Below are 13,526 nucleotides of genomic sequence, written 5' to 3' on the forward strand. Positions count from 1 at the left end.
TATATATATATATATATATATATATATATATATATATATATATATGTTCCGACATAATCAATTTTTTATTGCCGTCTTATCTGGACGCTTCTGTTATCCTATCATCTCATCTTCCTAGAAGAGTGTCGACACCGTTAATGATCACCATGACGACGATTTAAAACTCGGTAGAAAAAATGAAAAAAAAAGACAAAGCGAAGACACTCGTCGAAATGAGAACTGTCACGGAACCGCGTTGAAATATCGTGTAGCCATGTAGGGGCACACATCGCGGTGATAGAACCGGTATAAACGGAGTTCCAGAACCCTGCACCTTTTACATTTCTGTCGCATTCATTTAATTACTCCCTGTCAGGTCTCGCGCTCAGGCTCAAACTTTGTCGCTACGAAAGAACACGACGTATGCTCACGTTCTCTCTCTTTCTCTCTCTCTCCCTCTTGGTGATCGACTAACCGCCGCATCAGATTTTTCAACGTTTACCCGTATTAAAGGTTAAACGTTCGCCGTTCGCGAAGAATTAATTCGCGTCGACAAAGCGGGAAACGATGAAAGCCGGGATGATCGTGCGCGATAATAACGTATATCGACTAGACTCGGACGCGCCCGCCAGTCGAGAGGCGCGTTTGATGTCGGTGGCAACAGCTACGAAGCCCCTGTGTTAAGCCGGCCGCGTTATTGAGCACGATATATAATGTCACGTGTGTGCGTTTACATACGAGGTGTTAATCTAAGGAGTCGATATACACAGGGAACGACTGACCGAGACAATTTCGAGGGAATTTTTCCTCGGCGAACGACGACTGGCCGACCTGTTCCTTCCTCGACTACTTCTTAACCCTTCACGTATAGTCTATTGGGTCTGTGAGAACTGTACGAATATTCCATCGCTCATCAATTACTTGATCAATTTATTTCAAAATTGCACAGATCTGTTTATTATGATATTATTGTGCTACTATCTTATAATCTAGATTTTCCGAGATCTCTAGAAAAAGGTGTATAAAAAAAAAATGACGCAACAAAATTATGACAGTTCAAAGTTGCTCTGTAGCTCAAAGGTATCTGACAGACTCAGCTTGTACTGCATGTTCTAAAATATAGTTGTACGCGATGGGTTAATTCAAGTTGTATTCCAAAAAGAGAGAAAAACAATCCGTTTCCACATTTCCGGCATGGTTCTGGCAAATCGGGCGTTTTCTCAAGGCCATCTCGAAACAGTGACAGCCTATTCCTATTATTAGAGACATATACAAAGAGTAAGATTAAAAAGGAATTTATATAAAAAAAAAAAAAAAAAAAAAAAAAAAAAAAAAAAAAAAAAAAAAAAAAAAAAAAAAAAAAAAAAAAAAAAAAAAAAAAAAAAAAAAAAAAAAAAAAAAAAAAAAAAAAAAAAAAAAAAAAAAAAAAAAAAAAAAAAAAAAAAAAAAAAAAAAAAAAAAAAAAAAAAAAAAAAAAAAAAAAAAAAAAAAAAAAAAAAAAAAAAAAAAAAAAAAAAAAAAAAAAAAAAAAAAAAAAAAAAAAAAAAAAAAAAAAAAAAAAAAAAAAAAAAAAAAAAAAAAAAAAAAAAAAAAAAAAAAAAAAAAAAAAAAAAAAAAAAAAAAAAAAAAAAAAAAAAAAAAAAAAAAAAAAAAAAAAAAAAAAAAAAAAAAAAAAAAAAAAAAAAAAAAAAAAAAAAAAAAAAAAAAAAAAAAAAAAAAAAAAAAAAAAAAAAAAAAAAAAAAAAAAAAAAAAAAAAAAAAAAAAAAAAAAAAAAAAAAAAAAAAAAAAAAAAAAAAAAAAAAAAAAAAAAAAAAAAAAAAAAAAAAAAAAAAAAAAATATATATAATATTATTTCTGTATAGAAACAGAAAGATATCCGCAGAAGATTTCTACTAAGTCAATTGTTTTCAGTTATTGCAATCATTTCAATACAGTTGAATGCTCAAAAGAAAGTTTTCACGTCACCGAATTTTCATCCGGACCTTATTTAGTTGCACGAATTGAAATCTATTCTTCCGTGTAAATTCGCAGATGCTTACAGGCTTTAAGATTCTTATGATTGCGAGAGAAGAGGACGAAGAGACGGACCCTTTCTCTTCCGTACCAAAGTTATGCACATGTATGCAATGACCGAGACCCTTTATACAGTTGGTGGTCGGAAAACGGATAACGGTTTAACTACTAGAATTATATCGATATGTAGATGTAGGGCCGACGGTATAATCAGTATGAGAGAGAGAGAGAGAGAGAGAGAGAGAGAGAGAGAGAGGCAGGCTTTTGCATCAAACCGCGGGCGACACGAATCTATCGCGCCATACGTACGATGTAAGGCGTTCCGTCCGAATCGATGGATGTTACAATGAAATTTCCGAGTTACGGCAAAGAGCCAAGCTCTGTCCGGGATCGAGCTCTGAAAATCGACGCGACTGACGAAAAAATTCCAGCTGCAGTCTCCTCCGTCGGATTTCGCATCCCTTAAATTGATTTCGACTGTAAAGACTGTAAAAACTGTAAACGAGTTTTGGAAAAATAATAATAACAGAATCTTGAATCACGATCTTTTTCTGGGGGGTGAGAGAATTACGGCGATACACCTTGCGATTTTCGCGATGAGTTATTCATGATATACATTTGGTAATGAGGAATCCTACTCGAGGCCAGAGGTGACTCGAAAAACTCAGTCTACATTTTGAGGCTGCGAGGATTTCAGGGGATAAGCAGTTAGCCGAGCTCCGAATCGTTACATTTCGGCGGGTTTTAAGGTCGCTCCGACACGACCCGATTCGACTCGATCACACGCGGGAGCCCGATGGCGATCTCTCTCCCCTTCCACTGTTCCAAATTGGAGCTTTGACGCCCGACCATTCGACGCTCCAATTGCAAATATTTGACGAACCTGGCGGTTCCAGTCGGGCTCAACCTAACGTCGCCGACATGCGGCGGCTCAACGGCAAACATTAAACATCCTCTTTGTCTTCCGCACTTCGGTCGGCGCGAACTTCTCTTACCACCAAACCAGTTCGATTATGTTGACTCTCGAAACGCTAAATCTCGTTTTTCCTTCTCTCTCTTTCCCAAATTCGTATTGCGAGAACGGATCGGAGCTCTATTACCGTTCTCCTTCACACGGTTTCTTTGAGCGACTCGACCAATCACCATAAAAAGGTGATACGTGTCTTGCGAAAAAGAACTTTACTTTGAGGAGAGATTTCCGACTCCTTTGATGTAAAATCTTTTGTATCGCGAACCTTTGTAGTTGCACGGACAGAATGTTACAGCAAGAATTCCAATAGAATTTTGTGTAACCGAGGAATACATTCTGCAGTGATTTATTATCCTTTTTCATATGTGCCATTTATATTTTAGAAACCAAAATGTGTGTGCTATCGAAAAATTTACCATGTTCGTAAATAATGACCTTCGATATAGTGAATGAGCTGTAGCGATGATGTTTGCTTATACATCACAAACTGAATAAAAAAGTCCTCTACCATTTAGTAAATGACCACGTAGATTTTTAGTTATTATTAGTTCTAAAAAAGATTGGTGCATTATCAACTTTTTGACAACGCCAAACTACTAATAAATTTCATCTCTTTCCTTTAAACGCGTGATATTTAGCCAATCGTGAGATACATGTTCGTTAGGCAATTCCATGTTGAAAATGTATATTCGCGAGAGTAAGGTAAAAAAAATGATCCGTACAATGCGTCAATGGCGAAAAAACATGAGCGAGCGAGAGAGAGAGAGAGAGAGAGAGAGAGAGAGAGAGAGAGAGAGAGAGAGAAAAGGAGAGGGGCGAGAGTCAAAGAGAGGGAAAGAGACAGAAACAGAAAGAGAGAGAGAGCGGCTATCTATCCAAACATTTACGAGCAGTGCATGTAGCAGCATCAATAATCCACGCAATATAGACCGATGGTCTAAATATAGCAGCGCGAGTTTCCTTTTTTAAAACGCATCGCGCTGTTTTATCGTGTTAATTGAAACGTCGTATTATTACTATAAACGAGACGAGGCGCGATTAATACGGCAGCGCCGACACGGCACTCGTGGCTCTCTCGAGCGATATTACATTTTTCTTCCAATTACGACAGCGTAATTGCGCGCGTCGTCGGTTCTTTATTTCACTCAACGCGCGAAGATCGTCCAACCCGGAAATGACTCCCGCTGAACCAACAATCGATAATCGCGCGTTGTTATGCAGCAATTGTGTCGGACAAATATTTATTCTCTACACACTGACTCAGATTCGAGATATTTTAGGGAGTATATATCGTTTGCGCCATATTTAGTGCGCGTAAGCAGGTCATACGTTTTACTGTGTCACGCATTGCGTGCTTACAGGAGGGATTCTTCCTTTCGTCGCGATCGCGACGACGAAACATGACGACAGTTTTTCAGCAACATTTTAAACGGAGTTGTCGAGTTACTTTGGGTGTTCCAGAAATCGCACGTCAGCTGCGCAAACCGGCGAAGAAAAATCGAAACTTTCCGTTCGAATCAACCTCCAGAAACAAACGAGGTAATAACAATACCGTATATTTGTGATCGACACGAGCAAGTTTGTGTAATCGTTACGAGATCTATTAATCAAGACTCGAGCAGAACTTTCTCTCTCTCTCTCCCACTCGCACTTATTTTTTTTAATTAAATATCGAACAAAATTGTGTACGAAATAAAGTGACCCGTGAAGACGATATCGTATTAGATTTTCCCCGTGGAAAATTATTTATAAGAGGAAGATGAGACTTTTTTATTGCAGCCAGCAGTCTAAAATAATATGCAGATTCGCGGAGCGCGCGAAGATTTTGGGATATAATAAAATTCGCGCGCTCGTTCCTCTACGTGAACACTATGTACGCGGACGTGCGAATATATTTTTGCAAAACAGAAGGAGCGAGCATGAGAGTGGGAACAGGCGCAGAAATGCGGCCGATACATGCGACCGCAAGATTATAACCATCTTGCGTCTCCCTCGTCTACGAATATGCCGAGCGCTATATCTCACCGCCGGAGCGCTGCCTAAAAATACGACGCGCTATTTTTAACGGCAACGATTCTCGCTGCACACGAGAGGACGGAAATCGCACCGCGCCACCGCGGGGGAGAGGGAGGAAGGGAGGGAGGAAAAAGAGAGAGAGAGAGAGAAAGAAAATAAAACGCGAGAAATTCACGATAATGCGATTACGAGCAGCACGAAACATTGACGAAAGCAAGAAAGAAAAAGAAGAAGAGAGAGAGAGAGAGAGTGAGCGTTTCTTGTTAATTGGACGAATTTAGTCATACAATTAATACCAAAGTTCAAGTAAAAAATTTCACTCGACGAATATACAAGCGCATGCCTTCGTCTCGAAATGTAGCTTTACATTTCATATTATTCAAAGAAAGATACGGCTCTCAATGATAATTTTCCAAATTCAAGTTCCGTCGATTTTCGGAGCAGGCTGCGAGTCAAGAGATCGCGATTATTACGCACAGAAAAATATTCTACTGTTTAAAAAAAGGCGATTACCAAGTTTATTTTCCTTCTTTGATTATCTTCGAAATAGTTACCTTCAAGACAGAATATTTTCTTGACAATAGTCTTAAAATATTCATCACAAAATTTGGAAAGGTTCTTTATTATACTGAAAAAGGAAGAATTTATTTTCTTTATATTATAAAATTTTATCGAAGAAAAGCTTGGTTCAATTCTCTGTATATAACAAGCAGACCGAATTTTTATTTTAATTTAATATTCTTGATTGTGGAATGCTAGACTTATTAAGATGAACTTATGACAGTTTTACGGGTATATAAACTTATGAAATATTAAAAAAAAAAAAAAAAACATTTGCTTGACTGCAGCATGTATCTTTCTCGGTGTAACTCCGATGACTTTAATAATTGAAGAGATTTCATAAATTCATTGGTCTCCAAAGTTGTACTAGTACTCAAATGCGCTTCTAGCGACACTGCACGACTGCACAGAAGGTCGCGAGGTTCCCTGCTGTCTAATTAAAGTGTTTGACGACCCGATAAGTGCAAAACGGACTCACATGTCGATTGTTGGCTGAACGGATAAGGCCATCGTTTACACCGAAGATTCGCAACTTTTTCTTTCTCATATATAAGAGGCGATTTGGTGCAATAACCTCCGCATTAGTAGAATGGCATAGTTATCACAGTCAGCAGACTTGTCGTACGTTCGATCGCCGTTTGGTCCTGTCGTCCACCGCAAACGAAATATACCTATAGATATTTACATATTACGCGACGAATTCGCCTTATGTAACTAAATCAACGCTTCTGTCATCGAATTAGCGTACAAAAAAGCTCGAGATTGGGTCAATTCGTCCCAACCCAATTCGTCCAGAACCCCTGGATAAATAAGTGGCCCCTATTAAAGTGATTACCTCGTTAAGGCATTGTCTCCATTGGCATTAAATCGGTGTCAGAAGTCCATGAATATCTACACGCACACATAGCGCATGTACATATAAAACGCACATATGTGCACGTGGAGATTTTTGTAGTAAAAATCACTATAAAGTTTTGTGACTGAAGAACAGATCTCCATGCTGCAATAATTTATTATCCTTTTACTTCATGTATGCTATTTATACATCAGGAACTGAAACGCGCTATTAAAAAATTTGTTATGTTTCTAACGAAATTTACCATGTTCATTGGCAAGACAGCTCTTGCTGACTGAATGTATTCGTGCGCTACTAGAAACAGTAAAACCCAAGAGAATTTATGTAAAGAGAAAGAAAGAGGCTAATATTCTCTCTGTGTGTACCTCGCACGTAGAGGCATTTTCTCGAAACACGCGTCCTACACTATGGGAATAAAAGGTTTTCGAAAGGTCACAAATATGACAAATATGTCTAATTCCTCGGGAAAAATAAAATATAAACAGGATATTTTCAATGATGGAAACCACGATCTCTTTTTTAAAAGGTTAACGAATTTCCTGTTTGTATGTTCGAATAAAATCACATTTCCGTTATGCCCCGACGCAATTCGACACATCGCGTTGCGTAAAGGGACTAAAATCGACGGCGGCGAAGCGTAAAGGTCACATACAGCGTTTGTTAAACGCGATTTGTTCGGGAAAGGACATCGCGAAAACAGCACAACGTCGACAGATCCACGCTGCGCGGTGGTGGTGTTATCGAAGCGTAAACGTTATCTTACGGATTTCTTATCATGATCGTGATATCAGCTCGGAGCAGATTACAACAACTGTGCCTCGTATTCTACGTGCACGGGAGGAGGATCCAGCGATCGAACTGAACGAACTGACAGCGAGGCCCGGTCGATTATCGCGAAATTCACGAGACATGCCGCAAACGCACGTTTCTTGCAAACTAATGTTCATTTGAATGTCAACGTTACGCGAACGCGCGTTTGCACAGGCTAAATGCGGCACAATGAACGCGATTCATCGAGAGTAACGCCGATCGTGTGTGCCGTTTGAAATTCCTCGTGGCTTCGCAAAACGGACGAACTCTCGACAAACCGTGCGTAGAATATCATAAATCAAATGACTTACTATTTGGCGCAGTCAATGAGTTGGTACTCGTTACTCCTCTCAAAGCTTTGCTGGACGCCCCGGTCTTTCCAGAGTGTTTCGACGATCTCGTAGAATTCCTGAAAACAGAATCACGATCGGAGATTAGATCAATGGATCGATATATTCGCGAGTTCTCGTCGAAATTTCGTTATCAAGTCGTTAAGTTATGCGAGGCGCTTTTTGAGACGGAAGATTTGAACGATACTGTATGCAGAGATACATACGTCGCAAGATGTAAGAAACGATTTTTACGGAATGTTTCAGCTTGAGAAATTTGCCGAAGATTACAAACGCGACTGTATGATATTTCGGCATTCCAGCCGAGAGAAAAGCAACATGCAGTCGAGAGTATTATTACGCGACCCGATGCTTCAAGGTTCGAGTCGATGATAAGACCGCCGTAAATCTCAAGTTTCGGAATTCCGCGTAGGTAGGTAGGAATGCGACGGGTGAGCAACCGCAAACGCACGGATTGCCGTACACAATGTAAAGACTCGCGAGCGTACCGGCGGCCGCGAGCTTGCGCGATACGACCTATTCGCGTATATTTATAGTACATTTATCGCCGTCTTTATTGCACACCGGAATCGCTGGGCCGCAGTAACGTTTGACGTTTAATTCGTCGTTAGCTCGCCGCTGAAAAATATGCCGTTTGAGGCGCGTTCGCGCGGCAGTGTTTGCCGCGCGCGTGTTAAACGCGCGAGGAATGCGTAACGAATGCCGCGCGCGAAAAGACGATCTTCTCTCGTCTCGCGGTTTCTTGAAAACAAAGAAGAGCAGAAAAAAAGGGGGAGACCAAGAACAGCATTTCAAGGAAAAACACCGACCGCCTCGAGCCTTACCGATGTTTACAACCTGAGAACTACGCGACTGTTGTCGTACACGGGAAAAAATCTCAGTTCGTGCAACTGAATAGGACCAGAAAATCCGGCGACCAGAAATAATGTCTCTGTTACCGCAGACCGAAAACACTTGTCTAAACACTCAGTTGTATCGAAACATGATTGCAATAATTGAGAACAGTTGTTCTAGAAAAAAAACCTAGAAAAGTATCATTCTACTGCTGAGAAAAGGGAGTTTATTTTCCTTCAATTATATTATAAATATAAATATTCGTGACAAATTTTGAAAAAGCTCATTACTATGTATCCACAAAAAAGAAGAATTTCTTTGTACAATAAAACGATTGAAGAAAAACTCGATTCGAGTTTGTATATAGTAAGCGAATTAAATTTCTATTTTAATTTGATATTCTCGCTTGAAACGCTAGACTTATTAATGCATAATTCAGAACGTATCTTGAAAAAAATTTGATGCTTATGACAAACTTGTGACTGTTTGCGAATATACAGAGTGTCTAACGTATAACATATACTCATTTCGTGTGGATTAGGCCAAACTGAGCAAAAAATTCCTCTATCATTTTGCGAACAAGCACGTAAAATTTGTAGTTATTAACTGTACAAGTTTGACGAATGGTCGCGTGTGATACTGTGAGCGGGGTGCTGTAGAGACGATACCTGGATTACGCCAATCAAACGCGCGCCGTTCATCCCTAGCCTATCATCGATCGAACGGAATAACATCGCGTTAGGTGAGCGTCAAGCGTTGAGCGGCGCGCGCTTAATTTGTTTGCAATCCAGGTACTGACTCCACAGCATTCCACTCATAATATCACACGCGATCATTTGCCAATCTTCTACAGTTAATAACTACAAATTTTACGTGCTTGTTCGCAAAATGGTGGAGGATTTTTTTCTTCAGAGGCTAAAGAAGAGTGGCGCGCGCTGAATATTTTAGCTATGAAATAGCTAAATATATGCCTACTCTGTCACCTCTACTGTCCATATATTACAATGAGCGATTTAGCCACCGCGCACAAATTCTTGCTGCAGTTAATTTTCTTTTTCGCGCAGGCAACGGAAAATTCAATTACGCTAACGGAATTGTTCTTCCTGTGTAACGCACGGGACAACACGAGTTCTTTACACATTTCGTATATTTATTGTATGGAATTCTCTCTCTCTCTCAAGAAACTAGCGAATTTCGTACGCTTCCTCTCGAGATAGAATGCACAGACATTCAGGCGCTACTCTAATCAATGATATTTTTAAGATATACCTCCGCGCAAAGTTAGCAAATTTCGCCTCCCTTCTCTCGATGCACAATACGCCAGAATTCAAATGCAGTAGTTTACTATTGTCCGTCGCATAGGTGCATTGTCGCGGACTTCGTGGAGAGACACTTTTGTTGGAGACGGTGGAGGTAAGGTAAAGCCGCGATTTGAATGTTACGTAAATAACGGCGCGGGGGCAAGGAGACACGCTTCGCGTTACTAGCAAAGGATGTCGGGCGCATTAATAATTTAGATGTTATTGTCGGGAAACGTGCTTTCCTCATATGCGTGGGCGGCTTTTGCAAGAAGTTGAACGCGCTCTGGTCGCTTTGAAAACGCTTTACCCATGATAACCTGCCGACAGTTTCGAAAAACGTATATGTGAATAAAAACGTATATATATAAGTATATGTATATGTGAAAGAATGAATGAGATAGAGAGAGGAGAACAAAATGGCGATTCTCGTTTTGATTACGATTACTACGACGATGTTACGCTCATCGCTGAGCGAGAATAATCTCTGATGTTGCAATTATACTATTATGTAGAAATAAGTCGAGAAATGACTAGTCATGCTGCTTCCTTGTTCGTGTATTTTATACCTGTGTGCGTAAAATAGTTTGATTCCGGTATAATTTAAATGTATACAATTCAAGTCCCAGAGGATCGGAAAGGCACAGCAGAGTGCGCATTAATGCCGGAACTAACCGGCATAACAGATTACCCGTGAACGCCGCGTGAACAGTAGCAATATTTTAGAGTTAAGGATTCGTCGTGATCAATGACGCGTTCTCGTAAACGGCGCGAATTAAAACTCGCCGAGTAATCGCGGTGCTGCGGGCATGCCCGGCCGCGCGCATAAATCAACGTCGGAACGGCGTAAAGTATTATTAATTATTTGAGCCTCGCACCTGCATCGCTCTGTCGCGCAATGATATTCTTGGCAACATGTACAAACGTGTACGAGTTGCGAAACAGCGGTACGGCCTACTGTATATGTGTATCACTCCACCGCGGCGCACGTCTTGCATCCGTAATACAATGTATTCTCGCGGCAAGAATCTCTTGAGCTAATAATTAGTAATCAACGCGCGAAACTATCCTCCGCAATTTTCAGATAATTTACCGATAATACATGGAAAAGGCGTTTCGCTCTTACATGGAGAGAATATTTTATAGTTTTTTTTTTCTTTTTCATATAAAATCTTTTCAATTTTACTATATTTTCTAGTGATGCAGAAATAAACTGCTAGCAAATTTATGTATGTACATCAGTCTATCGAGGATGGTAAATTTCGCCAGAAATAGTTAATTTTTTCACAGCGCATTTAAATTCCCAGAACAGCACATACGAAAAATGAAAGAATCAATGATTGCAGAATTTATCCCTCAATTACAAAATTTCACAGTAATTTTTACTATAGAATTCTCTCCGTGTAAAAACGGCTCGAAATCACTTTTACACGTCGACAAGACGTGGAAAAGGAAACCGTAGATCAATTATCGCTAGAAGATCAAAGGTTTTCGGAAACTTTTTACAAATGAACGGTTAGCATCGATACTCCTTTTACGTTCGAGGTGATCTCGAGAGCGCGCGATTTTCCCATATAGACTCGCCTCGTCGTAAGCCGCAACAGACCGGCGTAAATTGGCAAGTGCTGTAGACCGCTTGTTCCTTTCGTCGCGTTTAAGAGTCGCGTCGAACTCGGGCAGGACACGCGGGACGACAGCGGAAGTCCATCCCGAAAGTTGTCGCCGCGCCACGAATCGCGTGGGCGACTGCGACGCTCGGGTGCTTGGCAATAACGACGGTTATATTAATAAATTCTCTTGTCGATGCTATTTCCACGCTTCCACGATCGATGCATCGTCGATATGTCTCCGCGCGAAGGTCCACGCCGCACGGATCGCCCCGTGCCGTGCTGTGCTGTGGCGTGGCGTGGCGTGGCGTGGCGTGGCGTGGCTTACCCGCGCCTATATACCGCGATTATGCACGTACTAATAATTTCGTCCAAACGCGTCATCTCCCCCCGCTAAACCAAACGCCGCTGCAAAATATGTAACTCTCGCTAAAAATATAAATACATGGACAACGGACGGTTCGCGGCGAATTCGCGCGCGGCGCGCGGGCAGGGGGGCCGCGACTTTTAAGAGTTTTAACGCAAATCGTTGCAACGCACGCGAGAGGGAACGTGTCGCTAAATTTTACTCTGATATTCCAACGTTTATACTGAAATAATTGCTATTTAACGTCGCATTCTCCGCGCTCTGGAATTTTTTCGTTACATTACAGAGGGTCCTCTTCGAAACAATAATAATAATGATAATAATAATAATGACGCAATTGCACATCGACTCGTTCGCCTTGCGCGATTAAAAGAGAGAGAGAGAGAGAGAGAGAGAGAGAGAGAGAGAGAGAAAAGAAAAATACCAGAGTAAATTATTCAATGTTCCGAATGCCACTCGATCCTGCAATTCTCCTCTTATTACGTAATTATTTTTGCATCACCGACTGCTTGCAGTCAGCCAATACGCGCTGGCGGTAACTGTCGTCCCGAGTAAGAAACCGCGGAGCACTGTGCCGGTAGTGTGTGTTTCGAGCCTGTACGAAATTAGGCCTAGAATTATCTAAAATAAACTTCCGCATCGAAAGAGAGAGAGAAGGAGAGTCGACGATGAGCTTCCCTCTCTCTTCAACCTCTCTCCGCCCTCATCTTCCTCCTATCCTTCCTCATATATGCGGAGGGCCGGGTGACAGTGACAAATTAAACGCGAATCGTGCAAGGTGCCGGCAGAATTCGTGAGGAACACACTCTAGATATTGCTTTGTCTCCCGATCGCGAAAATAGCACCGTTGATATGCCAAGTATAACACATTTGCAACAAATAAAAACCTTTTTTACAAACGATACGATATAAACAGTCCATATGTGCCGTTTTCTCTTTCCACGATTAAAAGGTTCGGCGCAAATAATGCGATTCGCTTGTTAAAAGAAACACCGAAAGAGAGAGAGAGAGAGAGAGAGAGAGAGAGAGAGAGAGAGAGAGAAAGAAGGAGGGGGAGGGAGGGCGAGAGAGAGAAAATTAACTCGGTCTTCGTTTACCCTCGAGAAGAGACGAATTTTCTCGAGGCCAAGAGAGGAATGGATTGGATCGTAGTGGCGCGCGAAACGTCAGTTTCTCAGTTTGTCACCGTCATATTAGCGTCTGTGAAATAATTGCTGGGAGATGCTGCGTAGAATCCTTTTTGTTTCGACGAAGTACCGATCATGCGGATAATCGTAAATCGCGAGAGGGGACCGCGATGCTCGCTGCGAGATAATTTAATTCGATTAATCCGAGCGCATCATCGTCGACGACAAATACGCCACGTGCAACGAATAATGGGGGACTCGCTAGTAAAAAGGTACATACTGTACGGCAGTGTGTACGTCGCTCTCTACTTTCCGGCGTTGAATGACGCAAAACGCGCGGATTATTTTGTCGCGACGACTTTATTTCGAGAGCCGCGTCGCATTTCGAATCGCGCTTCCTTTCGACTCGTTCACGATATCTATCGTGAGCCGATCGTCTCTCCTCATGTCTTGCGAATTTCCAGGCGATATATCATGACGAGCATTCTACGAAATGCCGCAGGACACGGAGAGAGAGAGAGAGAGAGAGAGAGAGAGAGAGACAGACAGACAGACAGACAGAGAGAGAGAGGACGTTTTTATTTGGCGCTTTAAGAAAGAATCCCATCGAGTGCGAGAAAATTTGCACATCACAAACTTGACAGGAACAAGCAGGGTGCTTTCTTACGCGCGACACAAAACGCAACAAACAAGAGATTCATGTACCATAAATGAAAGACAAAATTCCACTAAAAAAA

General features: G+C 41.0%; 1 protein-coding gene across 1 annotated transcript in view; it reads right to left on the bottom strand.

Moving 5' to 3' along the window:
- LOC116841591 (guanine nucleotide-binding protein G(s) subunit alpha) overlaps positions 1-13,526 on the bottom strand; it is a 43,977-nt gene that overhangs the window by 15,443 nt on the left and 15,008 nt on the right. Inside the window, exon 5 of the mRNA XM_032809694.1 lies at positions 7,518-7,615. Coding sequence (XP_032665585.1) covers positions 7,518-7,615 — 98 coding nt within the window. The remainder of the gene's footprint in view (positions 1-7,517; positions 7,616-13,526) is intronic.

This window comes from Odontomachus brunneus, unplaced genomic scaffold, assembly GCF_010583005.1.
Source record: "Odontomachus brunneus isolate Ranch 3 - 2012 unplaced genomic scaffold, Obru_v1 Obru_scaffold_017, whole genome shotgun sequence".
Lineage (NCBI taxonomy): Eukaryota > Metazoa > Arthropoda > Insecta > Hymenoptera > Formicidae > Odontomachus > Odontomachus brunneus.